The 27,076-nt window shown below is 62.6% G+C and overlaps 1 protein-coding gene across 1 annotated transcript in view; it reads left to right on the forward strand.

The window, feature by feature from the left end:
* Cacna1c (calcium voltage-gated channel subunit alpha1 C) overlaps positions 1–27,076 on the forward strand; it is a 304,839-nt gene that overhangs the window by 249,596 nt on the left and 28,167 nt on the right. The window contains exons 10-22 of the mRNA XM_069988882.1: positions 4,789–4,863; positions 7,573–7,663; positions 8,035–8,061; positions 12,294–12,454; positions 12,557–12,782; positions 16,234–16,441; positions 17,098–17,218; positions 19,123–19,237; positions 19,810–19,930; positions 20,219–20,288; positions 22,015–22,144; positions 22,500–22,629; positions 24,301–24,360. Of these exons, the coding sequence (XP_069844983.1) occupies positions 4,789–4,863; positions 7,573–7,663; positions 8,035–8,061; positions 12,294–12,454; positions 12,557–12,782; positions 16,234–16,441; positions 17,098–17,218; positions 19,123–19,237; positions 19,810–19,930; positions 20,219–20,288; positions 22,015–22,144; positions 22,500–22,629; positions 24,301–24,360 (1,535 nt within the window). The remainder of the gene's footprint in view (positions 1–4,788; positions 4,864–7,572; positions 7,664–8,034; positions 8,062–12,293; positions 12,455–12,556; positions 12,783–16,233; positions 16,442–17,097; positions 17,219–19,122; positions 19,238–19,809; positions 19,931–20,218; positions 20,289–22,014; positions 22,145–22,499; positions 22,630–24,300; positions 24,361–27,076) is intronic.

Raw genomic sequence — 27,076 nt, forward strand, 5'->3', positions numbered from 1 at the left:
TTGTCGTTCAGCTAACCCAATTGTTGCCTGCTGAAGAAATACGTTTTGGGCGTAATCTACTTAGAAGGAGACCTGGGGCTGAGGCCGGCGGCACTCTGCCAAGCACTTACATGGCAGAAGCCCACGTCGGGGGCACTGGGGATTCTGGCTCACCCCTACAGAGTCACTGGTGGCCACTCACAGAGCCTGGACTGGGTGGCCGCCGCCGACACCCGGCCGTGGCCGCTGACGGCTGCATCTGCTCCCCAGCTTGCCTCGTGTTTCTGTCACGGAAAAACAGAGCACCAGCCCTGGTAGTGTCTGAGCGGAACTAGAGCTCCTGAGCTGGAGTTGTGTAGGAGAGAGGAAGGAAGGAATTCACGCAGGTGTGGCAATGCCTGCACTCCTGTAATCCCAGCACTCAGGAAGCCGAGGCAGGGTGATTGCTAGTGTGAAGGCGGGCGTGGTGGTGCACGCCTGTAATGTCCACCCTTCCGGTGCTGGGACAGGAGGACAGAGTCCAGGCCGGCACAATGGGTGTTTACCAGCTCTCTCCAGTTGTGCCAAAACGTTCGTCCATCGTTATCCACAGCACAGGATGCTGCTGAGCCCGCGGGGACATACACCGTGGCTGCTCCGGGGTGAGGGTGGTCGTAGCGATGACCCCCGCGGGGAAGCAGAGCCGGCCCCGGACACGCCCACCAACGCCCCGTGACCTCGGGGCGCCAGCCCGGGACCCCCAGGCCCTGGCTTCGGCCCGCGCTGTTGCCTTTGCCGGTAAGCGCGTACAGCCTTGTTGCTGGCCGGCGTGAAGGGATGGCCACAGGAGCAGAGCCAGCCTGAGACGCTCGAGACTCCGCGCCTTCATCTGAGCCAGCCTGAGACGCTCGAGGCTCCGCGCCTTCATCTGAGCCAGCCTGAGACGCTCGAGGCTCCGCGCCTTCATCTGAGCCAGCCTGAGACGCACGAGCTGTCCGGCTCCGACGTCCACCGTGGCTCTCTCCCTCCTCGCCAGGCAGGAAGGAGGAGGGACGCACAGGGAACGGGGTGGAAGCTGGGGGCAGGAAGGAGAGGCTGGAGAGAAGGTTCTGGAAGGGGGTCAGAAGGCCTCGTAGCGGCTCAGCCGTCCGTGTCCACTCCGCGCCTCCCCCGCCTCTCTGGTCGTGGCCTTGGAGGAACTGAACTGAACAGTGGAATCTGAGGCTGTCTCCCCCCAGGGCCCGTCCCGCGCCCCCCCTGGCCCCGGAAAGCCCTGGGATCTGGGCTCCTCGGGCCGCCGAAGCCCTCTGCCTTCCGCTGGCCCCGCCGTCCGCAGCCTTGGAGCCCTGCACGCCGCCCCGGGAGCCGGGGGCCAGCGCCACCCCCGCAGCCCTGCTAATCAGCCTTGTATGGCTAATTACGCGGCTAATTGCCCTGCTGCGTCTCTCCCCTCCCGCCTGCCTCTGCCATGGGAGGCGGGCTCTGGAGAGGGCCGCCCCGCGCTCCCTCCCCGCGTGGCCCTGCCTGGCCCGGCCTCACCACGCGCCTCCCGGCCAGGTCGCCTTGCAGCTGTGGGGTGGGCAGGCGCAGGAGACCTCTCTGCCCCTCTCCTCGGCCCTGCCTCGGCCCCCCTCCTGCTGGGCCTGCAGCCCTCCCCAGGGCCAGCGCCTGTGCCCAGCCACGCCACCCGCAAGGGGGCCCTTCCCACACCACACTCTTGAGATCAAAAACCCCAGGCACAGTGGTGAGGCTGAGAGCAAGAAGACAGAGCCGAAGGCTGGACTGTGCTGCATGGCAAGTTCAAATCCAGCCTCAGCCACTACTACTCAGGAAACCAGACAGACAGACAGATAGACAGACAGACAGACAGATAATAGGAATAGTTAGGTAGATAATAGGAATAGATATGTAAATAACAGGAATAGATAGATAGGTAATAGGAATAGCTAGATACATAATAGGAATAGATAGATAGAAATAGATAGATCGATAGATAGAGATAGGTAGGTAAGTAGATAGATAGATAGATAATTGGAGTAGCTAGATAGATAATAGGAATAGATACATAGATAATAAGAATAGATAGATGATAGATAGATAGATACATAGATAGATAATTGGAGTTGCTAGGTAGATAATGGGAATAGATATGGAGATAATGATAATAGATAGCTGATAGATAATTGGAGTAGCTGGGTAGTTAATGGGAATAGATATGGAGATAATAAGAATAGATAGAAGATAGATAGATTGATAGATTGATAGGTGATAGGTCATTGGAGCAGCTGGGTAGATGGCAGGTCCCCCGAGAGGCTGCCGCCGCCATCCCTTTGGAGATGACTCTGTCTCCGGCAGGAGCGTCCTCGGGAGGGGAAGGGCTGTTCGGAGGGAGAAGCGGCCAGTGTGAGAAGCCCGGCGTGGGGTCCGTATCCCCTCCGTTCCTCAGAACACCACCCCAGAGCCTCGGGCCTGCGCGGCGCCTGCCCACCGGCACCCGCGGCTCCCCTTGACCCGGTCACGTGGGAGGGGAGACGGGAAGGGGCCGTGTGGGCTGAGACTGGACGAAGGGCACCCAGGAGGGCCGTGTGGCTGCCCGCGGACCCCACTCGTGACCCGGTGGAGGGGGTGCTGAGGACGCAGTCGGGGTCCGGCGGGAGCCACGGAGACTGGCTTGGCCCGGAGAGTTTAGGACCGCAGTTTCTGTGCGCGCCGGAGGACGGGACAGGTCCGAGATCCCGCGGGAGACACGCCGCCCCTGCTCCAGTGAGCAGCCCTACCAGATCAGGGGCTCCCCCCAGCACCCCGGGCTCCGGCCTCAAAGCTCTGGCCCTCGGGGAGGGGGACTGGAACGCAGTGGCTGAGGGCAGGGTCCATCCAGCCGCCCGCCTGGGTCACCGAATTCCCCAGGCCTCGGTTCCCTCATCTGTAAGATGAGGGCGCGTGGGGGGCCGGTCCAGGGGGAGGCGGCTGAGGCCGGAGAAGTACGTGATCATCACGGTCACCCCTAAAAAGCAACGATGGTGCGAGAAAGCCGGGAAAGAGACACGGCGGCAGCAGCCGCAGCAGAGTCAGGACTCCGACGTCTGCTTGCTTCCGATGGCCTCCCTCCCCGACTCCCCCCTGCTCCCTTCCCTCAGCCCCCCTCCCCCCTCCCCTCCCCTCCCGGTAATGACGGAGGTGGCCCGGCTCCCTGGTACGCAGGAGTTTTCTGCTCGGGAGACCTGGATGTTTATGGCCCGCTAAGAACACAATAACCCCGGTGCCTTTCCTTTTGCTCTGGATTATGACTGCAGATCAAGGACAGGCATTTATGTCCCTACGCCGGTTTATAGCAGTAATAATAATGATGATGATAGCACATCGCGCTTCTGTGGTGCCTTTTAATAAGGCCACTTTGTTTGGCTTCTTAATATTTAATCCTGTTTTATATTTTGCTTTCTGACGGCTTAAAAAAATCAACCCAGTTTTAATTGCTTCTCTGGAAGAAGTCACGCTGGGCCGGGGACTGGCAGGCGGCTGCTGAGAACCTTCTAGATGCAGGTGGTGACTCCCCAGGAACTCTCCGCCCGGGCAGCCTGCCGGGGCCCGCTTCCCCTTCGCGTCTGTCTCCTCTTCCTCCATCGCCGTCTCTTACCTGTGTGAACAACTCGGCCTGGTTTTCCAGCCCCACCCTCCCTTCTTCCCCTGTGGAATAGGGGAGAAGGTGAGTGGTACCGAGGGCAGAGCTGCGGGGGCGTTTGGTCCTTCCAAACACGGTCCTTCCTGACCGTCAGCGTTCAGGAGATCCCTGGGCCCCGCGGGAGTAAGCCCGTGCGGCCGGCCTCTGACCAGTGTGGACACCACAGGAGAAGCAAGCCATCCCTGCGGGGCCCACCACGGGCACCTTGGAGCGGTCATTCCCCGCCCCTGCAATGTCCACTTCTGTTGGAACAAAGCCATCCCAGAAGCCGCCCCGTGTGGCCATGCTCTGCCAGGGGTCGGCTCCGCCCTGGGGCACTAATGCCAGCCGCGGATCAGGGCGCACCCCCCCTCCCCAGCCCCCCGGGCGGCCTCCCGGAGCCCCCACACACAGCACACAGAGAGCCTGACCACGGTGAGCATACAGAGTGCGTTACGGGGGCCGCGCAGGGTCACACAGGAGCGGGGTCGCCGGCTAAGGCCTCCGGCTTGAGAAAAACCCTGATTCGGTCAGGACAAACCTAAGGCTCCCGCAGCGACCAATTGAAGGAAGACGGGTTCCAGCCGCCCGGTGAGATGAGCGAATACTCACAGCACTTTGCGGCTTACCGAGTTCTTTCTGCAGATAATTATTCCGGCTTAGCTGGCACCAAAAGCTCTTGGTGTCGATCGTCTCAGGAGGGAGGAGACGGGGCGGGGGGCGCTGGGGAGGCTCACTAACTCACCCAGATCATGCGGCAGGGGAAAGATGGGGGGAGCTGGGGGCCGGGTCTCGTTGGGGTCAGAGAAGCCGCGTGGCCCAGCCGACGGGTGCCAGAGCAAGGGCACCGTCTCAGGAGCTGCCAGAAGGCGCTGGCAGGCGCAGGAAGCCTCCGCTCCCCGTTTCTTCCAGACTGGCCATCTGTCCTCTGTTCTGTGTTAAGTGATTTGGAGTTCGGGTTCCATTTTGTTGGAGTCTGTGTGTGTGTGTGCCTGTGTGTGTGTGCGCGCGCGCGCGCACAGGTGCATGTGTTGGTTTGTTGCTGTTTTAATTTTTATTCGGGTTTGTGTTTGGAGATGAAAACTGACTTGTGTCTCTCCCCCGCCCGCGGCCGGCCCGCCCCCTGCCGGCGTCCTCTCCCTGTCTCCCCCCGGCCGCCTTGTCTGAGGAAGGAGGTGCCCCGGCCAGCTTTCGGGATCAGAAGAAGGGGAAGTTTGCTTGGTTTAGTCACTCCACAGAAACCCACGGTAACGTGGCCCTGCGCTCCGTGTGCATGTGCACACGCGTGTCGGTCCACACTGCTGCTCCCCATGCTTGTGGCACGGTATTCGTGTGTGTGTGTGCGTGTGTATGTGTATGTGTGTGCATGCATGTGTGTTCATATGTGCACGTGTGCGTGCGTGCATGTGTGTATGTGTGTGCGTGGGTGTGCGTGCGCGTGGGTGTGTGCACGTGTGTGTACACGCGTGTGTGTGGGTGTGCATGCGCATGTGCATGGGTGTGCACTTGTGTATGTGCGTTGTGTGCATACGTGTGTGTGCACATGTGTGTGCGTGTGTGTGCATGTGTGTATGCATGCGTGTGCGTGGGTGCATGTGCGTGTATGTGCGTGTGTATGTGTGTGTGCGTGCGTGTGTGTGTGCATGTGCATGTGTGTGCATGCGTGTGCATGGGCACACGTGCGTATATGCGTGTGTGTGTGCGCGTGGGTGCGCGTGTGTGTATGTGTGTGCATGTGTATGTGCATGGGTGCATGCGTGTGTGTGTGCGTGGGGCACATACGTGTATGTGCGTGTGTGTGTGTGCGTGGGTGCGCGTGTATGTGCGTGTGTGTGCGTGTGCGTGGGTGCACGTGCGTGTATGTGCGTGTGTGTGTGTGTGCGTGGGTGCACGTGCGTGTGTGTGCGTGTGTGTGATCAGCACGCCTTGCTGTTCCCCCACGGAGCTCTCCTTTTGGACTTGGCCAGCCTCGGCCAGGGTGAGGGCGGGAAGCTGACACGCTCACTCCCTAGGCCGCAGCCCACGCGCACGTGCTCACACGCACAGCATCCCGGGTCGCAGAGGCCGGCCGCCCTCTTCAGACAGCCCGGCCCCTTCCAACAACCGCCGCTGCCGCAGAGGCCCGGGGCGCCGCGCTCGGAGATGGGGGCAGAGGCGGATTGGAAGGCTGAGAGCCCGTCACCTCACCGCGGGCCCACGCTGAGACAGACCGGCTCCCGCCCTCGGGGTCTGTCGATGGCCGTGAGCTCTGCGGAGCTCAGCACCACCCCTGGCCCCACTCTGCCCCAGCCGGGGCCTCCAGAGCCCGACGGTGCCACACAGCCCTGCCTGACGGCCTCAGGGCAGGGACCGGCCCACGGGAGATGCTCAGGACGAGCGTGGCACAGCGTCACGGCCCTCGTGCCCCGAGCTCCCCGCCTTGACCTTGACCATCCACCAGCCCGGCCCCGGGCCTCACCTGCCTCTCCTGTGGCGTGGGAGCCATTCCAAACTCCCACCCAGCCCTAAGGCTTCTCCAGGATTTCCTCTCATCCAACGAGTCTCAGGCTGTGTGGGCTTCTGTTCCATCTCCCATGTTCTTCAAAGTGTGTCTCCTCTCCCCCACCAGACTTGTCTTCCTCCCAAAGGAAAGAGCCTGGAAAAGCCCCCGGCCCCCCGGCCCCCGGCCCCCCCCGGCCCCGGCCCCGGCCTGATCCGCCCAGCCTGGAGCAGTCTTTTCCCAGTGGCTCATCACCCCCTGGCCGCCACCTCTCAGCGGCACAGCCATGGAGGGCCAGTGAGGTTCCTGCCAGATTGTTCCAGAAGGAGAGCAAAACCAGGCCACACTACAGGAGCAAGTGTTGCTGGAACTGGGCCTCTCTGGGCATGGTAGCATAACGCTTAGAGCCTCAGCCTCGGGAGGCTAAGGCAGGAGGATCTCGAGTCAGAGGCCAGCCTAGCCACAAGGAAGGACGGAAGGAAGGATGGAAGGAAAGAAGGGAGGGAGGAAGGAAGGAAGGAAGGAAGGAAGGAGTGAGCCAAGCAACTCACATCACAATAAAAGTGTGACCGAAGCCGGGCACCATGGCTCACGCCTGTCATCCCAGCTTCTCAGGAGGCTGAGATCTGAAGATGGCGGTTCAAAGCCAGCCTGGGCAGGACTAGAAAACCAGAAATGGCGCTGTGGCTCAAGCGGTAGAGCGCTCACCTTGAGCTGAAGAGCTGAGGGGCAGCACCCGGAAGAATTCTTCAAGCTCGACTTGTTTTATGTTCAAGGGAAAAGCAGTCACGACAGAAATGACCTCTGAGCCACCATACTGCAACGTAATCTAGAAAACATGGTTGTTTCTGGAAGGCGGCGAGGCTGCGGGGCTGCCGGGGAGCGTCTGCGTGTGGTGTAGACGCGCCAGCTGCGGCACCGTGGTGGACGGCCTTACTCCTGCCGGGGCTGCTGGAGGGAACGGACCAAGTCTCCTCAGTGGCCCTGCAGCCCGACCTCGGGCCCCATTCGGACTCGAGGCCGATGCTCTTCCTACCGCAGGGCCCCTCCGCGCCGGATGCCTGCGCTGCGCGCTTGCTGCTTCACGCACGGCCGGGCATGTGCGGGGAAGGGCGGCCGTTCACCCAGACCGCAGCCTCCTCCCGCGGTCTTGGGAGTCGCGCTGGTGCGGGGAAGGCGGGGCAGGGGGGAGCCGGTCCCATCCATAGCAAGTTCTAGAAGCGCTGGGAAGCCCTCACGGCTCCCCAGAGGGCCGAGAAAGGCCACAGTTTGTGTCCCCCCCCCCCGTGGAACAATCTGACCATGCGGACTTCCTCCCGCATTGTCCCGGCCCCCGGGGCGGCAGACCGCGCCCCAGCTAAGCAGACCGGCCCGCGGGGCGCCGGCACGGGTCCCCGCACGGCCTGTGACCCTCTGACGCTCTTCCCCTCCCTTCTCTCTCTCTCCACGCCTTTGCTGTGCCCTCGGCCTCTCGCAGTGAGCATGCCCACCAGCGAGACCGAGTCCGTCAACACGGAGAACGTGGCCGGAGGAGACATGGAGGACGAGAACTGCGGGGCCAGGCTGGCGTGAGTAGGCAGGGCGGGGGAGGGAGGCGCGGGGGGGGGCAGGGAGGGGGGACGCGGGGACCCGCAGAGCCTCCCGCCATGCCCGGGGTCCCCCCTCCCGTCCCATCAGGAAAACACAGCGGGAGACGGGAGGGCGCCGAGCCCTGGGTCCCCCACGTCCCGTCCCCCTCCGTCAGCCGGAGCCCTGAGTCGGGCAGGCCGCCCCTCCCGTCCGGCTGTCCCAGCTAGAAGGCGGAGGGTGAGCCACGGCTCCACCAGGTCACCCGTGGCCAGCGAGAGCCAGGGGGCCTGCGCACCGCCCACCCGCGCCCACACACGCATCCCGGACGGCCTTCCCGCGCCCCCGGTAACCTTTCCCTTTTCTCTTCCAGCCGCCGGATCTCCACGTCCAAGTTCAGGTGAGTAGAGCCACCGCGCTCTTCTTTCCTCTTGCTGACCAGCTCAGCGGGACCCGAGCCCCCCCCCCCCCCCGCAGTTGGGTGTGGAGTAAGGGTGTGTACCCGCCCTGCAGTTGGGTGTGGAGTAAGGGTGTGTACCCGCCCCCCCCAGTTGGGTGTGGAGTAAGGGTGTGCGCCAAAGGGTCGGATGAGAACAGTGGTTCTGGGCTGGGACTCGAATCCCGTGGGTGTTGGTCCTGGGGAGGCTGAGCGCAGCCTGACTCCCGCCCAGTTCCACGCAGCAGCACCAGCCCCGCTGTGGCCGGCTTGGTGCAGACGGACCACGGTGGCGGCGGAAGGCACCGAGGGTCACGGTCCTGAGACGAGGTCAGACCTTCTAGAACAGTCATGGTGATCTGGTCTGCCTGTTGGCTCCCACCACACACAGTACCCCAAGGGTCCCCTGTCCCGCACAGCAAGGCCTGTGCACGGCCCCTTCCCCCGACCTGCGTCACCCGTGTCTTCATGGTGAAGACCCTCTCCACCCCCACCGCACAGTGCACACACACATACCACACGCAGACCACATGTACATGCACACACACCACACGCACATGCACACAAATACCATACACACACCACACGCACATGCACACACACGCACACCACACGCACATGCACACACACCACATGCACATACACTCATACCACACGCACAGTGCACACACACCACACGCACATACACTCATACCACACGCACAGTGCACACACACCACACGCACATGCACACACACCACATGCACAGTGCACACCACACGCACAGTGCACACACACACACCACACGCACATGCACACACACCACATACACACACACCACACGCACAGTGCACACACATGCACGCACACCACACACACAGTGCACACACACACCACACGCACATGTACACACACCACATACACACACACACCACACGCACATGCACACACACCACATACACACACACCACATGCACAGTGCACACACACGCATGCACACCACACGCACAGTGCACACACACACACCACACGCACATGCACACACACCACATACACACACACCACACACACAGTGCACACACCACACGCACATGCACACACACCACATACACACACACCACACGCACAGTGCACACACCACACGCACAGTGCACACACACACACCACACGCACATGTACACACACCACATACACACACACACCACATGCACAGTGCACACACAAGCACACACACCACATGCACAGTGCACACACACACCACACGCACAGGTACACACACCACATACACACACAGCACACGCACAGTGCACACACAAGCACACACACCACATGCACACACACACCACACGCACAGTGCACACACACACCACCTGCACATGCACACACACACACACCACATGCACAGTGCACACACACACACCACATGCACACACACACACACACTTCCTGTCCGGTTAGTGGCTCAGTGGTCTGCTCCCTCCACCGTGCTGTGTCTGCGGGCTGGATCCCAGCTCAGAGCCTGTCTGGCTGTCCGTCCCGCCTCCGGCCCCTGTGCATTCTGCAAATGGACAGACAGACGGCTGTTCTGTGTCATAAACAAGAAAAGTTGATCACAGACAAGCCGGGGCTCAAACTGATGGTCAGGACCTGGAAGACAGAGGCTTTACCCAAGGTGGTGGTTGGGAGGGTGCCGTGTGCGGCTCGGAGGCTGAGAGGTAAACTGAGGATCTGGGGAGGGCTGGAGCACGTACAGAGGAGCCTGCTCCCAGAGTACCAAACGCAAGGGGAACGCGAGCAGCAGACAGAACCTCTCCTCTCGCTTCACCGCTTCGTGTGGACAAGCACACACGGACTTACACACCCTCACACACCATCACACGGACTTACACACCCTCACACACCATCACATCGTGTCGACAAGCACACACGGACTTACACACCCTCACACACCATCACATCGTGTCGACAAGCACACACGGACTTACACACCCTCACACACCGTCACACGGACTTACACACCCTCACACACCATCACACGGACTTACACACCCTCACACACCATCACACGGACTTACACACCCTCACACACCGTCACACGGACTTACACACCCTCACACACCGTCACACGGACTTACACACCCTCGCACAGCGTCACATGGACTTACACACCCTCGCACAGCGTCACACGGATTTACACACCCTCACACACCATCACATCGTGTCGACAAGCACACACGGACTTACACACCCTCGCACAGCGTCACATGGACTTACACACCCTCGCACACCGTTACATCTGCCATACAGTTGCCAGGGGACCCATCGTCAAGCGAAGCCCTGTTTTGAAGCGTGGGAAGTGTGTAATTATCTTTAAATACTTTCTCTGGATCGTAATCACACACACACACACACACACACACACCCCTGAGGGTCTTCCTGCATCGTTCATCTGCAGTACTTGGTTTTGCGCGCGGGGCCCTGCGCGTGCTCTGTAGGTGCTGTACTGCTGAGCCAGGCCTCCAGCCTTTTCCCACCGGGTTACCTTTGAGGTGACATTGCTCTTCCTGCCCAGGCTGGTGCCTGGGATGTGATCCCCCCCCATGCACCCCCCCCCCCGTCATCAGAACATATGCCCAGCTCCCTGTTGTCCAGGAGTCTTGTGAATTTTCCTTCCTGGGCTGGCTTTGAACTGCAGCCGTCCAGTGAGCTAGGACTCCCCGAACGAACCGCCAGTGCGGGTCTCCATCTGCCCCTCCCTCCTGTGAGGAGGGGTGAGAAACGGCCCAAGATATTCCAGGGTCGTCTCCTGACTGCTCTCCTGCCCGGCCGGGGCTTCGTCGCCCCTACCCAGTGGGCCTGTCCCCACGCCAGCCCGGCAAGCCGGCTCCCGGCTGCCCCGCACGGCTCCCCTGGGCACTGTGTTGGCACGGGGCTTCCTCTTCCGATGATCCGGCTGGAAGCTGGCAGCGCGCCCTGTCCACTGGGTGCTTTGTTGCTGCCCCTCTTCTAAGGCCTGGGCCTGGTGGCCCGCGGGCTCCCTCCCAGCACTTAGCACCCCGCCCCCCCCTGCTCTCCTGGGCGTGGCACAGTTGTGAATCTACGACCCACTGAGTCACCAGGACCGCCGTGGGTTGTCTGGGGGAAGACAGTAAACGGAGGGGCAGGCTGGGACCCCTCGGCCGCCAGGATGATAAAACGTGATTGCCACCCTCACGGCTGCCAGCCCCGCGTTACAGACAGCTGGTGGAGGGTTTTCAAAACACCAGCAGGGGCCGGGCACCGGCGGCTCACGCCTGTCATCCTGGCTACACAGGAGGCTGAGATCTGAGGCTTGAGGTTCAAAGCCAGCCCGGGCACAAAAGTCCACGAGACTCTTATCGCCAATGAAACACTAGAAAACCAGAAGTGGCGCTGTGGCTCACGTGGTAGAGCGCTCACCTTGAGCTGAAGAGCTGAGGGACAGCGCCCAGGCCCTGAGTTCAAGCCCCACGAATGGCAAAAAGAGAAAAACCCAGTAGGGGTATTAAGGGAGGGGGGGCAGCACAGGGACATTCTGATTTAGTCGGTTTGGTGTCAGGTTTGGCTAGAGAGGTTGCGGGAGCCCCGGGCAATTCCGTGCAGGGCCAGGTTTGAGACTCGCTGATGACATCTCTAACCAAACCGTGGGAACCCTTCCCGGGGCTCAGCACGCTGTGGTGTGTGCGTGTGGATGTGTGCTCACCCACCAGAGCCCAGAACACGCCCTGGGGCCCCATCAAAGCCAACACCCTGTAGCCCAGGCTCTCCGGAGGGACTGGGGGTTGGGCTAGGGAGAAAAGCCGGCCGCACTACCCTGCTGGTCACGCTGTTCCACCTCTTTAACCCTTAGTTTTTTGGGTTTAGGTTTTTTTTCCCCTCCTCTACAAAGTCAGGAGAACCCCTGCTTTGCAGAGATCGTTAGGAGAAATCCAGAAGCCCTCCCGAGATGGAGCCGGGCAGACCAGAGTGCCGGCACCGCCGCCCGTGCCGGGCCTAGAAAGCCAGGCATGGAGCACGTGCGTGCAGCGGCGTCATGTGGCACCCGTGTGTCACGTGGACAGGCCACTGATGTTGGCCCTCCCCTGAGATGCTCTAGAAAAGGCCGGGTGTGGATTTAGCCGCTGCGCGCACCCACCCCGTGAGCTTCGCGCCCAGCCCACCGCCCCCCGCCCCACCCTTCTCCCTCTGTCCCGCTGCAGCCGCTACTGGCGCCGGTGGAACAGGTTCTGCAGAAGGAAGTGCCGGGCGGCGGTCAAGTCCAACGTCTTCTACTGGCTGGTGATCTTCCTGGTCTTCCTCAACACGCTCACCATCGCCTCGGAGCACTACAACCAGCCGCACTGGCTGACGGAGGTGCAGGGTGAGCGCGGCGCGGCACAGAGCCCCGGGCGCGGCTGGAGGGGGGGTGGGGCTTCTGCTGCAACTGCGGCCTTGATCACACTGTCTCCTCCCCCTCCCGCAGACACAGCCAACAAGGCGCTCCTGGCCATGTTCACGGCAGAGATGCTGCTGAAGATGTACAGCCTGGGGCTGCAGGCCTACTTCGTGTCGCTCTTCAACCGCTTCGACTGCTTCATCGTGTGCGGGGGCATCCTGGAGACCATCCTGGTGGAGACCAAGATCATGTCGCCCCTGGGCATCTCCGTGCTGCGCTGCGTCCGCTTGCTCAGGATCTTTAAGATCACCAGGTAGGCGGCTCGGCGCGGGGCTCCTTCCCGCCCCCCTCCCCCCTCCCCCTCCCCCGTCCCTCCCCCGTCCCTCCCCCGTCCCTCCCCCTCCCCCTCCCCCGTCCCTCCCCCCTCCCCCCGCAGGCGGCCGCAGTGGCAGCCGCCGGGCCTCAGGGTCCAGGAGCCTCCGGCTGACGCCCGGCTCCCCCAGGGCTGTGGCGTCCAGCGATGTCTTCCGCCCAGAACCGAGCAAATCAGAATTGCATTCAGCAGCATGAAAGGCCGGCCGCGGTGGCTTCCGGAAGTGGCGGGAGCGCGGTCGCTCCCTGTCCTTGGCCCCTCCAGCCTCGGTGACCGTTCCACCCCCCGGTCACAGGTGGTTCTGCAGAAAGGGAGATGGAGGAGGCGGAAAGGGAGCACCCACCACAGCTCAGCCTCGTTACCCAACCCCGTAGACAGCGCTCGTAGGGAGGCCACAGCTTAAAAACAGCTTCTACAGAACCAGTCGGGTGAGGGCGAGAGACCGGGAGCCTGGCGCGGTTGAGGCGGGAAGAGAGACGGCCCCCCACCGTGAAACAGGATGGCGGCTCCACACCGGCAGAGGCAGCATGGCCGCGGGGACCAGCGATTGCATCTGTGGGCGTCCGCCCGAAAGCGCTCCACCGGGAGCCCGGGGAGCCCTCTGTGCGCCCGCTCCTGTACAGGCGTTATTTACAACGGCCAGAGGCACCCACGTTTCCAGGGCGGGTGAGCAGACAGACTCGGGGCGATCTAAAGGAGCCCCCAGGAAAAGCAAGAAAAGCCAGGCTGAGTGAAGCAAGCCAGTCACAACACAGAAACCCCGCCCGGTCCTACGCAGGGGAGTCCTCACGGTCATCAAGATCACCGGGGGTCATGAGTAAAACTAGAGGGAGAGGTTGGACCGGTGGGCTCATGAGGACTGAGCTTCGGGCGACAGATAATGGCGGTGGTCACGTGTCAAATGGTTACAGATCTCTGAACGGCACGCTTAAAAGTAGTTAACATGGCTGGACGCCGGTGGCTCACGCCTGTCATCCTAGCTACTCAGGAGGCTGAGATCTGAGGATCGAGGTTCAAAGCCAGCCCAAGCAGGAAAGTCTGAGAGACTCTTATCTCCAATGAACCACTCAGAAAACCAGAAGTGCCACTGTGGCTCAAGTGGTAGAGCGCCAGCCTTGAGCTGAAGAGCTGAGGGACAGCGCCCAGGCCCAGAGTTCAAGACCCAGGACCGACAAAACAAACAAAATAGTTAACATGATCATTTTTATATATAGGTACAATTTTTTTTAATGGATTTAAAAAATCAGAAATGCCCCCGTGGGCCTGTGTTCTCCTTGATCGGGGATGCTGTCAGGAAAGCTTGGGCGTGGAGCCGCTGGGCTGAGCATGGGTCTCTGCAGACCAGCCCCAATCTATTGGAACACGATGGCGGGCATTGTGCCACAGGTGTTTTCCAGCCTTCACGCCTGTCCTGCCTCTCCATCTGCCGGCCCTCCCCCCGCCAGCCCCCACCCCCAGGGCCGGCGGGGGGCCTCTCCAGAGGACGCAGGGAGCAGCAGTCTGCTCAGGACAATGTGCGACCACGCCACGGCCCCTCGGGGCCGGTGGTTGATTGGCTGCCTCACCACCATCGCGTGTATAACGTTCTGCTGAGATTTAACTTGTCCAGTGCCATACTACGGTCAGTATCTACTTGACCTGTCCGTAGCCTCTGTCCGGGGCCGGCAGTCTCTATCATGGAGCTGTACGAAGGTGGTCTTTCGTGACCGGCTCCTCTCGCTCCGCGCCACGTCTTCAGGCCATCCAGTGAAGATGCCCCATCTTGTTTGTTGCTCGCTGACGGGTGTTCGATCAGTCGCTGCCCTCAGGCTGCTGTGGGAAGTGTCCGGGACACGCTTCTGTCGCCGCTTTTGTGGACGGATGCGTGCGTTCCTTTCAGTCAGGCACCTCGGGGTGGAATCTCTAGGTCGTTTGGTGAACTCTGAGTCAGATTCTCTTGGGATTGTTGTTCAGAGACCGGAGCGCTTTCCGTGCCCGCCAGCCAGGACCGGCTGGGGGTTCCGGTCCCACCACATTCTCACGGTCGTGGCTTCTATCTGTCCGGTGCGCTCCCAGTGTTCACGCATCTTTCATTTCCAATGGGTGTGCGTGCACGCGCCTGTGTGCGGTGCTTGCCCGTGTTTACAGGTGTGACATGGCGTGTTCTCCGGGATAGCTGGCACAGCCGAGACCACTCACGGTTTAAAAAAAAAAAAAAAGACAGATAGCCAGGTGTCAGGGGCTCACGCCTGTCATCCCGGCTCCTCAGGAGGCTGAGATCGGAGGATCGCAGTTCAAAACCAGCCTGGGCAGGAAAGTCCATGAGACTCTGATCTCTCATGAACCACCAGAAAACTGGAAGTGACACTGTGGCTCAAGAGGTAGAGCGCTCACCTTGAGCTGAAAAGCTGAGGGACAGCGCCCAGGCCCCGAGTTCAAGCCCCACCACTGACCAAAAAAATAAATAAATAAAACAGATCACTTAGGCTGCAGCTACAGCTGAGGACAGGGAGAGTTCAGGGAAGTCCGTCCGTGTGCGCCATCCGGTCCACGCCTCCACGGGTAGCCACTGCGGCTGCCCTGGGGCGGGTGTCCCCCAGGTGGAGGGCCTTTGTCGGCCCTGGGGCTCTGTGCAGTTGAGAGCCCAGCCCCCCTCAACCGTGTGTGGACCGTGTCTGGGCAGGGAGGAGCTCAGGTCCCAGTCCACCTCCTGAGCCCCCTGCTGCTCTGCGCTTTGCTTGCTCACAGCCACTGGCTGGATGAGGGGGACTGCGAGCCCTGACCCCCCCCCCCGGCTGCTCATTACCCAGCTTACTAGTCCCCGCCCGCCTGTCCCCGGTGAGAGGGGCTGACCCCTCCGCCTGTCCCTGGGTTAGAGGGGCTGACCCCCCTGCCTGTCCCCAGGGGACTGACCCCCCCGCCTGTCCCTGGGTTAGAGGGGCTGACCCCCCCACCTGTCCCTGGGTTAGAGGGGCTGACCCCCCCGCCTGTCCCCCGTGAGAGGGGCTGACCCCCCCGCCTGTCCCTGGGTTAGAGGGGCTGACCCCCCACCTGTCCCTGGGTTAGAGGGGCTGACCCCCCCGCCTGTCCCCAGGGGGCTGACCCCCCCGCCTGTCCCCCGTGAGAGGGGCTGACCCCCCCGCCTGTCCCCCGTGAGAGGGGCTGACCCCCCCACCTGTCCCTGGGTTAGAGGGGCTGACCCCCCCACCTGTCCCCAGGGGGCTGACCCCCCCCACCTGTCCCTGGGTTAGAGGGGCTGACCCCCCCCCCCGCCTGTCCCTGGGTTAGAGGGGCTGACCCCCCCACCTGTCCCTGGGTTAGAGGGGCTGACCCCCCTGCCTGTCCCTGGGTTAGAGGGGCTGACCCCCCCGCCTGACCCTGTGAGAGGGGCTGACCACCCTCCCGCCCCCAGGTACTGGAACTCCCTGAGCAACCTGGTGGCGTCGCTGCTGAACTCGGTGCGCTCCATCGCCTCGCTGCTGCTGCTGCTCTTCCTCTTCATCATCATCTTCTCGCTGCTGGGCATGCAGCTCTTCGGGGGCAAGTTCAACTTCGACGAGATGCAGACGCGCAGGAGCACCTTCGACAACTTCCCCCAGTCCCTCCTCACCGTCTTCCAGGTGGGGGCTCCCCCCGGGCTGGGACACCCACGGGGGAGGGCGGAGGGGGGCGACGGGGGGGCGGAGGGGGAACGACGGGGGGGCGTGGCAGGGCGGGAGGGGGAGCAAGAAGGAGCCCCAGAAAGGTGAGGGGTGGGAAGTGGCATCCTTGTCCTGGGCGGGGAGCCAGCCTAGCTCGCCCCCCCCATGGTCCGTGCCCAGGGGCCTCCAGCTCCAGGCTTGGGGAGGACGGGGTGTTTCATCTTTACGATCGTCTCTTCCATTAAAATCGTAGCACTTGGGAGAGTCTAAACATAAAGTGACTTATTTAAAAAACAAATTAATAGTGTTCCAAGTGCTACCAAAACCCTAAAGATGGTACTGGATGCCCGGTGCGGCCTGCCGTTTCCCCCCTACGGATTCACATCCGTAAAGGCCAGCATGGGGGGGAGGGGACGGCCATCTTCCCGTCCCTCACTCAATCGTACGGGAGGTCACTGTGGGAGCGTCTGCCGGGGGCCGTGCATGCGGCCAAGAGATAGAGCTAGATGTGTGGGAGCCCCCCACCCCGGGGGGAGAGCCGGGGGGCGGTCCGGAGGCGCGGGACCGGGCGGGGAGTACGGGCTCTGCTGTTGGTCTAACGCTGTGTCCCTTATTGGTGGGAATGTGTCGTTCAGATCCTGACCGGGGAGGACTGGAATTCGGTGATGTATGATGGGATCATGGCTTATGGCGGCCCCTCTTTTCCAGGGATGTTAGTCTGTATTTACTTCATCATCCTCTTCATCTGTGGAAATTGTATCCTTTGCCGCTGCCCCCCTCCCCCACCACACACACACACACACACACACACACACACACACACACACACACACACACACACCTGCTTTCCCTTCAGCCCACAGGTATGCCTCACCGCCGGCGTTCAGGGCCACTCCCATCCACAGCTCCCTCGTCCCCCCCCTAACCCCCCCCCAGGCTGGCCGAGCACCCCCCACCCCCCCACCCAGGCCCGCCAAGCCCAGCAAGACTGCCCCGGGTAAGAGCACAGAGCAGGCCCAGGTGGCTCACGCCTGGGGCAGGTCTCCGAGGGCCCCCGATGGGCTGTGGCTGAGCGTCACCCCCGGGGTGGGAGCCCCAGTTATCACACAGGTGGATGGCACCCCAGTGCGTGCAGCCACCGTGGGAGCCCTCCTGGAAGGGGCCTTCACGCAGGCCGAGCTGGGCAGGCACCGAGCAGACCCCATGGCTCCGTCCTGACGCAGCCCCAGGCCCTTGGTTCTCTGCCCCTGGTGTCCGGACACCGGGTGGCAAAGGAGGTGCCGAGACTCTGGTTAAATCCCAGCTTGTGTGGTTCAGGAAGCAGAGGGTGCTGGGGCCCACAGACCACGCTTCAGCCCCCAGGGCGGGCGCATGGAGTGCTCTGCTCCCACCACAAAACCCCAACTCTCCAACCACACCACGGCAACATCCGCAAAAACAACCACACCACGAGTCCCACGGCCATGTAAGCTTACTAAAGACACTGTGACATTGCCAGGAGCGTCCACGGGCCAATGCCATGTACAGACACGTGCTGCGCACGCACCAACGTCCATCACTGTATACACACGCGCCAGCAGCCCAAAGTCCCTTTTTTTGTGCCGGGCCTGGGACTTGAACTCAAGGTCTGGTCGCTGTCCCTGAGCTTTTACCCAAGGCTGGTGCTTTGCCACTTGAGCCACAGCTCCACTTCCAGCTTTTTTTTTTGGATGGTTCAAAGGAGAAGAGACTCAGGGAAGTTCCTGCCCGGGCTGGTTTTGAACTTTGATCCTCAGATCTCAGCCTCCTGAGTAGCTAGGATGACAGGTGCGAGCCACCAACACCGGGCCAAAGTATACACACACACACACACACACACACACACACTCACACACACTCACACCACACTCACACACCCACACACACACACACTCACACCCACACTCACACACACACTCACACACCCACACTCACATCCACACTCACACACCCACACTCGCACCCACACTCACACACACACACTCGCACACACACATACACACACATACACACACACAGGTTTTTTTAATGAATCCTGAGACCCTTGTGATCTCAGGCATTTCAGGCAAGGGCTACTCAGCCTGTGGTCGAATAACAGTGAGTGCTCCGAAGGGGCCAGTGAGCGTGACCGACTCGCACGCAGAGCCCCGCCTCCTCGCATGCAGAGGGTGGGGTTCTGGGCGTCCAGTGTGGCAAACGTGCCGACGCCTCCAGCTCCGTCTGCCCCGTGGGGCCTCGGTTACGGGGGGGGGGGGGGGGGGGAGGGCAGCAGGGAGACCCGCTCCAGCCAGGCCGGGGCCAGGGCTCCGTAGCTAGGTGCAGTCTCACCGTGAGAGCTGGCTGGGCCGTCTAGCCACACCCACTCACAAAGAACTGCTCTCCCCCGCGGTCTCCACGCCCCTGGAGATGCCGCTCAGCGATGAGAGATCAGGCCCGCCCAGCCAGCCAGCCTGGTCCTGGCCAGTTAGAAAGCTCCAGGCACGGAGGAGGCGGATGGACACGGAAGGGGGGCAGGGAGGGAAAGACACGGCCTGGGACCCCCCTAAAGCGAGCTGTGATGGGAAACTCCACCGTCCCTTCTCCCGGGCCCATCCCACACCCCAAAACCAGGAGTCGTTTTCTTTAAGAACGGACACAAACAGATATCCTACTGAACGTGTTCTTGGCCATTGCGGTGGATAACCTGGCCGATGCGGAAAGCCTGACCTCTGCCCAGAAGGAGGAGGAGGAGGAGAAAGAGAGGAAGAAGCTAGCCAGGTAACCCTCTGAGCCCACCTGCTGCTCCGAAATGCCAGTCGCGCTTGGAAGGAGGCCTGGGGAGTCCCAGGCTAGACCTGCCTCCCCAGTCCCAGGCTAGACCTGTCTCCTGAGTCCCAGGCTAGGCCTGTCTCCCGAGTCCCAGGTTAGGCCTGTCTCCCGAGTCCCAGGCTAGACCTGTCTCCCGAGTCCCAGGCTAGACCTGTCTCCCGAGTCCCCAGCTAGGCCTGTCTCCCGAGTCCCCGGCACTGTGCTGGTTTTTGAGGCGGGGAGGAGGAAGGCAGCCCTCACGTGGGACGCCGTGCTAGCTTAGAGCCCTGCTCCTCCCGCTGGCCTCGTTCTGCGTGGGGGGAAGGCAAGACCGGACTCGGCACGCCGGGCTGGCCTGTGCCGGCTGCTGCACGCGCCGGTCCCAGGAGCCGTTCTCCAATCTGGGGACTCGAGAGGCTGGAGAGGGTGAACTCGGCACTGTCCCGTGCCTGGGGAGAGGGGAGGGCCAGGGCCCCGGCTGCCCCCCGCCGACTCCCGCCGACATCCCTTCCTTTTGTGTTTTCCTCCCGCTGGCCGGCCAGGACGGCCAGCCCCGAAAAGAAACAGGAGGTGGTGGAGAAGCCGGTGGTGGAGGAGATGAAGGAGGAGAAGATCGAGCTGCGGTCCATCGCGGCTGACGGCGAGTCCCCGCCCACCACCAAGGTGCGTGGCCGCCCCTCCTTCCCTCACCATGGCTGGCGGGTCCCTGCCACAGAAGAGGGGTCCCCCGGGCCCCACACCCGGAGAGGAAGAGGAAGGAGCCAGCACAGATACGGGCCATGGGGTCCAGCGGGGGCGGGGGGGGGAGGCACACTGGGGGCTCCCGGCCTCTGCGCGGTCCCCTGAGGCCATGCAAGGTGAAGGGGGGGCCTCATCCCCAGGGTGGCCACGGGGACCCCCGAACTGTGGCAGGTCTCTAACAGGACTCTCCCTCCTCTGCCCCCTGCCCAGATCACCGTGGACGAGCTCCAGCCCAATGAAAATGAGGATAAGAGCTCCTACCCCAACCCAGACACCACAGGTACCAGACTCGCGGCCGACGCTGAGGCTGGGGGGGAACGGGGGGACCCGGACCCCGATCTCCACACGGAAATGACTGGCAGCCCCTTCCTCCACGCGCACGCGCACTAGTGGCCACGTGGAAATGACGGCTATGTCCCCATTTCCTCTGCACACACGCACGCTGCTGGAGGCCTAGCATTCCAGCTGCTGGCTCCTTCCCCCCACTTTCCCGTAATAGTGATGTCGAGATCGACAGGGCCGCGTCTGAGCAGCGTTTTGGTTTTTTTACTCTTTCTGCGGATGACTTTTGTTATTTATTTATTACTGTCATGGTAAAGGTGGTGGACCGAGAGGTTGCGGTTGTGTAAGTCAGATAAGGAATCCATTTCTTTGTAACAGTGTCAGCTTCTGATTTTAAATTACTCGCGGTGGGAATGTTGTAAGAGTAAATCCAGTACCGCCGGATGATCACCGGACACACACAGGCAGGGAGTGGCCGTCGGTCCAGTAGTTTGCATGGGCCGGTCCATGGTGACTTCATGTTTGGAGCCTTTGCGTCCTCTCTTCTGGTCCATCATAAATACGTGACACATAATAATCGTCTCTCACACACGCTGTGCTGTGGATGCTAGAATCCCCGTGTCTCTCCGAGTTTGGGACCCCTTTTCCTCCCCCCATCTCCTCCCGCTCCATGTGTCCTTTGGAAGTTGGATCTGCATACATGTAAGGCTCGCCCCTGCGAGATCGCCACTATCTTAGGCAGTGTACGGGGATGGCAGACGACTTTCTGCCCCCGAATAGCTCCGGCGGGTCCCCTTCCGTGCGGCCCTGGCTCAGGGAGCCTCGGGAGTGGAGGGGCAGCGGCTGGCACGGGTGGCCCACTTGTTGCTTTCCTTGTATAGTGCCTTCGGGTCTCCTATCCTAAGAAAGCGCCCTGCAGATGAGACCCTGTGTGTCCGTGTGACTTGACTGTCCATTCGGAGGCCCCTCCCCACCATGGAGGCCCGTGCGAGCCTCGTGCCTGCCTCCTCCAGCCTGGAGCTGTGGCCAGCCGAGGGGGAAGCCGGCACAGGCTGTGGAGGGACTGGGTCCCACTGACATCCACCCCCCCGGGGAGGCTGGGTGGCGGGCGGTGGGCGGCCGCGCCAGGCGGCTGACAAACCAGCTGCGTTCTGAAGCAAAGCTAGGCTTTCCTCGTGGCCTTGTCCGTCTGGTGGCTGGGCCCGCAGGACCGCGCGGCCTCTCTTCTCCCTGGAAGTCCCTTTGCCCACCCAGCTCACTCCCTGCTCCATGTCCTGGGGCTTAGACACGAGGAAAAGCATGAAGAAGGTGTCCAGGTTGCAATGTTGAGTCTTTTTCAGTCTTAGAAATCCTTGGAGGAAGGGTCTGTCACAGAACTATCTCGCTGCATTTTTACTCTCTCTAAGGAGTTGTACAACAGGGCGACAGAATTGGAAAGAGCTCCCGGGAGAGGATCTTGTCTGGGTCCCCAAATAAACCAACTAGACTCGAAGATGGGGGGCGAGGTCCCTTTCCCGGAATGTGGGGATTTCAGTGTTAAGACCAGGACAGATTGGGGCAAACAGAGACCCGCTGGCCACCCTCCCAGTGCTCCGCGGAGACCCGTGTCAGGCAGCGGGGGTCTCTGGCAGCCCTCGTGAGACGCACTGGCATTCCTGGGAGCGGGAGGGGGGGGTGTGAGGTGGAGACGCGGGCCTTGTCTCCAGGGCTGCTTTTCTTTCCAGAAGAGGAGGAGGAAGAGCCGGAGATGCCGGTGGGGCCCCGCCCCCGGCCCCTCTCCGAGCTGCACCTGAAGGAGAAGGCCGTGCCCATGCCGGAAGCCAGCGCCTTCTTCATCTTCAGCCCCAACAACAGGTGCGTGGGGACGCGGGGGAGGTGGACCCCTGCCGCCCCCCCCCCCCGCCGCCGCCAGCGGGCGAGTCGGGGCCTCTCCTCCAGCTTGTGTAAGCAGACGCTGAGTTAAGGGAACACACGCACACGCACACTCGCATTCAGAACATGTGGTCTGCATCCCCCCCCTTTCAGGTGTTGAACACGCAGACTCCATCTTTCTGTTCTTCAGGATCCACTGAGTCTGTTTCGCGTAACAAAACTCAGAGCCGCGCGGCGTCTCCCGTCCTCTGCCATGGACGGCCCTTTTAGGGGTGCGGCTCCCGGGGGCGGGGGGCGCAGGCTGGTCTCCATCTCCTCCTCTCCCCCCCCCCCGCAGGTTCCGTCTCCAGTGCCACCGCGTGGTGAACGACACCATCTTCACCAACCTGATCCTCTTCTTTATCCTGCTCAGCAGCGTCTCCCTGGCCGCCGAAGACCCCGTGCAGCACACCTCCTTCAGGAACCACGTAGGCCCGCCCCACCCCGCCCCCACTTTCTGTCCCCTGTACCCCCTTGTCCCGGGAGCAGGCCCGTGGCTTCTGTGGCCGCGGTCTGGACGTGGCGTCTGCGCCTTGCTGTCAGATACACAACGAGCATTCCTTTAAGACGGGGCTCGAGCAGGACTCAGTGAGACGCCCCCACCCCCACCCCGGCGTCTCCCGCCTGCTCCCAGAGCCCTCCGGCCGGGACGGGAGCGTGGCAAACGTGACAGTGATCAATCAGGCTGGCCCCCGATGAAAGCCAGCCACGGCCCGGTACAGCCGTTCAAGCCAGTCATCCTCGCTATCTGAGAGGCAGAGACCAGAAGATCCTGGTTCAGGGCCGGCCTGGGCAGAGGCTTCTCCCTCAACCGAGAGGCTGGGTGTGGCAGCATGCCCCGGTCAAATGCAAGGATCCCAGGCCAGGCCCAGAACGAGACAGCCTTGCAAATCACCAGGGTCAAAAGGGCTGGAGGTGTGGCTCCGGTGGCAGAGCACCGGCCTTGCGCACACAAGGCCACGCACTCAAAGTTAAAACAAGCCTCTGCCGTCTTCCGTAGCACCAGTCCAAACCAGGCCCCATCGCGACCCTAGTGAACACCTCAAAGGATAGAATCAGAACGGCTGTGTCTCCAAGCCTCACACGCACTCACATACAATGCACTTGTGCACACACACACACACGTGTGCACACACATCCATGCTCAGGGCCTGGGCCCACTGGATCTAGACTCTGAGGCTACTGAGATGATCCCTTGAGCCCAGCCAGCGTGTGAAGAGCCATGAAACCCTCAGCCGGGCTCGGCCTGCGCCGGCCTGGGGAGCGTTCCTGCCCAGACCTGGAACGAAAGTCCGCGCCCAGGAAGCAACTGTCCGGCCGGCCCCCCCAGGGTGTCCCCGTGAGGAACCAGCGATCCTTCCCCGTCATGGGACTTGAACTCTGGGCCTGGGCGCTGTCCCTGCTCTACCACTTGAGCCACAGCGCCACTTCTGGTTTTCTGGTGGTTCATGGGAGATCAGAGTCTGGTGGACTCTGCTGCCTGGGCTGGCTTTGAACCGCGATCCTCAGATCTCAGCCTCCTGAGTAGCTGGGATGACAGGCCACCGGTGCCCGGCTCCTCTCCCCTTTTGACAAACATCCCCGTGGTCAAATTTGGGGGCTGGAAGGCAAACTGGGTTCACAGGGAGAGCCGCCAGCCAGGCAGACACTGCCTGGACCCCGTTCCCGCCCGGGGAAGCTCCATCCGGAGCCGCTGGGCTGCCCACACCAGCCCCGCGTGGCACCAGGGCCGGCCGTACACCCGTCCTCCCCAGTCCCACCCGCCCGTCCCCGGAGGTCTCTGGAAAGAGCTCCCTGTTTTGGAGGATGCCCCCTTTTCCGGTGAATGCCCTCTGGCGGCTCCCCCCCGCCGGCCCCCATCCCATGCCCGCCCTGTTGCTTTTCTGTTTTGCAGATTCTGTTTTATTTTGACATTGTTTTTACTACCATTTTCACCATTGAAATTGCTCTGAAGGTAAAGCCCCGCAAACCGCCGGCCCCTCCGCACCGCGCCCGCCGGCCCGTGCCGGCCCGCTCTGCCGCTGCCTGTCTCTAACACACCAGCTCTGTGCATCCTGGGGTCACTCTGAGCCACTAACCCCGTTCTGCTTGTCTTCCAGATCCTAGGCAATGCCGACTACGTCTTCACTAGTATCTTTACATTAGAAATTATCCTTAAGGTAACCCACCCCGAGCATGCCCCTCCGCCTCTGCTCTGCCCCCGACGCTCTGACTTCTGTTTCCCCCTCTCTCTTTCTCTCTCTCTGACTTCCCAAGCCTAACGTGGGAGAGTTAGTACTGTCACTGTGCCCAGGCTCAGGAGCCAGGCAGGACTGCCCCTTGTCCCGCTGTAGGCCAAGAGCAGGTGCGCCCCGCCCCGCCCCAGCCGTGGTGACACTCCGGGTGGCTTTCCCGTCACCGGCCGGGCTCCGTGGCCATCGGGGGTGCCCGGCTTCCACGCTCCCCTGTGCCATCGCCGGTCAGTGCGTGGCAGAACCCTCCTTCAAACTCGATCGCTCTCCTCCCGCCCGGATGAGTTCTGTAGAAAGGGAAGAGACCCCCCCCCCCCCCCCCCGCGTAAAGGCGCCCTGTGGCCGCCGTCTCCGGGGACCGTCCCCACGCACTCCTCCGTGGCTCGCTGTGGGTGTGGGGCTGAGCCGAGCTGGGGCCACACCGCCCCATCGTGGGCGGGACGGGCAGCCAGGCTCCCACCCCGACCTCTGGGCCGATCACGCGCGATGCAGCTGGCCCCTCCGTGCCCCGGCGGAAAGCTCCGTCCTGGCCGAGGAGGGAGGGGAGGAGCTCCCGCAGGGAGCGTGAGCAGCCAGGCCCCGGCCTGCCCGATGCTGGCCCCGTCCGGCTCTCCAGAGCTGCCTTCATGCAGCCATCCCCAACCCAGACAGAACCCCGGCCCAGCCCCTCTGGGGAGAGCCAGGTCACGGTCAGCCCCCCCAGCCCGGGCGCCCAGGCCAGGCCGCCCAGCACCTGGGCCAACTGCTCAGAGCACGCGCGTCGGGGTGATGCGATGCTCACTGGGACTCTGGCCTACCATGTCCCTCTCCAGGGCCCGGGGCCCCCGAGGCCCTGTGATTGGGGCCGATGCGGCCCTGGGAGCTGCAGTCCCTTCCCGTCCTGGCGAAACTCGCAGCTCACGCCCAGCCCTTCGAGGGACACATGTCCTTTACCTGAGCTCTCGGTGACAGCGCTGCCCCCCAGGGGCCCAGCCGTGCCCACCCCTGGCTTCCTCGACTTACCCAGAGCTGCTCAGATCTCCCAGGGGCCCAGGGGCAGAGTGACTCTAGGCAGAGCCCGTTCCTGAAGCTGGGGCTGGGACCCGGAGCCCGCGCTGACAGACCTGCTACCGGCCCCTCTTCCACGGGTGCTTTTTTTTGTTTTGTTTTGTTTTCTGGACTTGGACTCAGATGCTCCGGAGTTCTTTTCCAGGAGGAGAAACACGCCGAGCCGCCATTCCCACCCACCCCCCAGCCTCCCCTCAGGGTGTCGATGGTGCTGATGGCCGCGCACGGCCCTTCCCGCCCCTTCTCTCTTCCTCTTCGGGTCTCTTCTGTGCTGGCTGTGCTGCGTGCCCACCCCCCAGCCCGGTCCCCACCCCCACCTCGGTCTCTCTGGCGGAGTGGGCTCTGCCCGGCATTGTGCCGAGACGCAGGTGGCCAGGGCCATCCGTCCTCGCTCAGGCTGCAGGAGGACGCGGGAGAAGGCGGTCAGCCCTTCCGGGGGCTGGGGCCTGAGCCTCGGCGGTCTTCCGCCCAGCTGAGGGCCTTCAGACCACACTGGACGAAGCGGCCCCTGGGAGAGGCCCAAAGCTCCGACCCCCCCCACGACCCCCGCGTCTGAGTCTCCTGCCGCCCGCTGCTGGCCGGGGGAGGTCAATGGAGAGGACGAGGCCGCCACGGCTATCTGTGCCCCCTTGCGGCACCCGGGACGCTGATTCCCAGGAGAGGAGCCCTCCCGCCGTCCGGCCCTCGGCCTTCCTCTGTCTGCTGCCTCGCGGCCCGTGGTTTTTTTTTTAACAGCCTCACCCTGGCTATCCGCGGGGTCCAATCCACTCAGCCGAGGGGTGGGGGGGTGAGGAGAGAGAGAGGAAGTTCCCTCCCCACCCGTCCCTGCCCGTGCTCTTGCTCCTGAGGTTTTTGGGGTATCGGGGAAGCAGAAGGGGCCCCTGCCCCTCACGTAGGAAGAACCCCGCATTCGACCCAAGCCCCGGCCACAGGCCCGGCGCCGCGGGCGTGGGCTCCGTCCCCCACACACTCTCGGGTGCCTCCAGCCCAACGGGGCAGCCTCGGTTTCCCCAATGAGGCTCCGGGAAGAGCAGTTCCCCAGCAGGGGTGGGATTTGAACCCGGGCAGGGGGGTGGAGGGAGGTCAGCAGAGCTCCAGAGCCTGTGTCCCCTCCCCCCGTCCCGTCCATACCATCCATCCCTCCACACCCAAGGGACGTGGGCGAGAGCTGAGCCTAAACCCTCCTCCCGGGGGTGGACGTTAAGTCCTGGGCAGACAAAGGCAGGTGGTCTCCTTGCCAGCCAGCTGGGTGGGAGGGAGGGAGGACGTGAGGAGGGGAAATCCAGCCCAAATAGCTCGGCAGAGAGCCCTGACGTGGCGGCACCATCTTGGATGGGGCTCGCCTTAAAGGGCTTTGAAGGCGGGCAGGAAACCCGCACGGTCTGACAGTGGAGCCCCCTGGACACCCCACGCTGTGGGAGCCCGGCACGGTTGAATGGCTGCATGCGGCGCTCTCTTCTTGGCACCCTGTCCCTCCCAGCCTTCCTGGCCCTCTCGGGCAGAGCTTGGGGCCTGTCTGGATGCCGCGGGGAGACGGGCAGGGTGGAGGGGGTCTCTGGGCTTGGGCCGGGGCGCTCACACACGGCTGGTTCTCCGC

Source organism: Dipodomys merriami, unplaced genomic scaffold (assembly GCF_024711535.1).
Source record: "Dipodomys merriami isolate MVZ:Mamm:240054 unplaced genomic scaffold, mDipMer1.0.p SCAF_368, whole genome shotgun sequence".
Lineage (NCBI taxonomy): Eukaryota > Metazoa > Chordata > Mammalia > Rodentia > Heteromyidae > Dipodomys > Dipodomys merriami.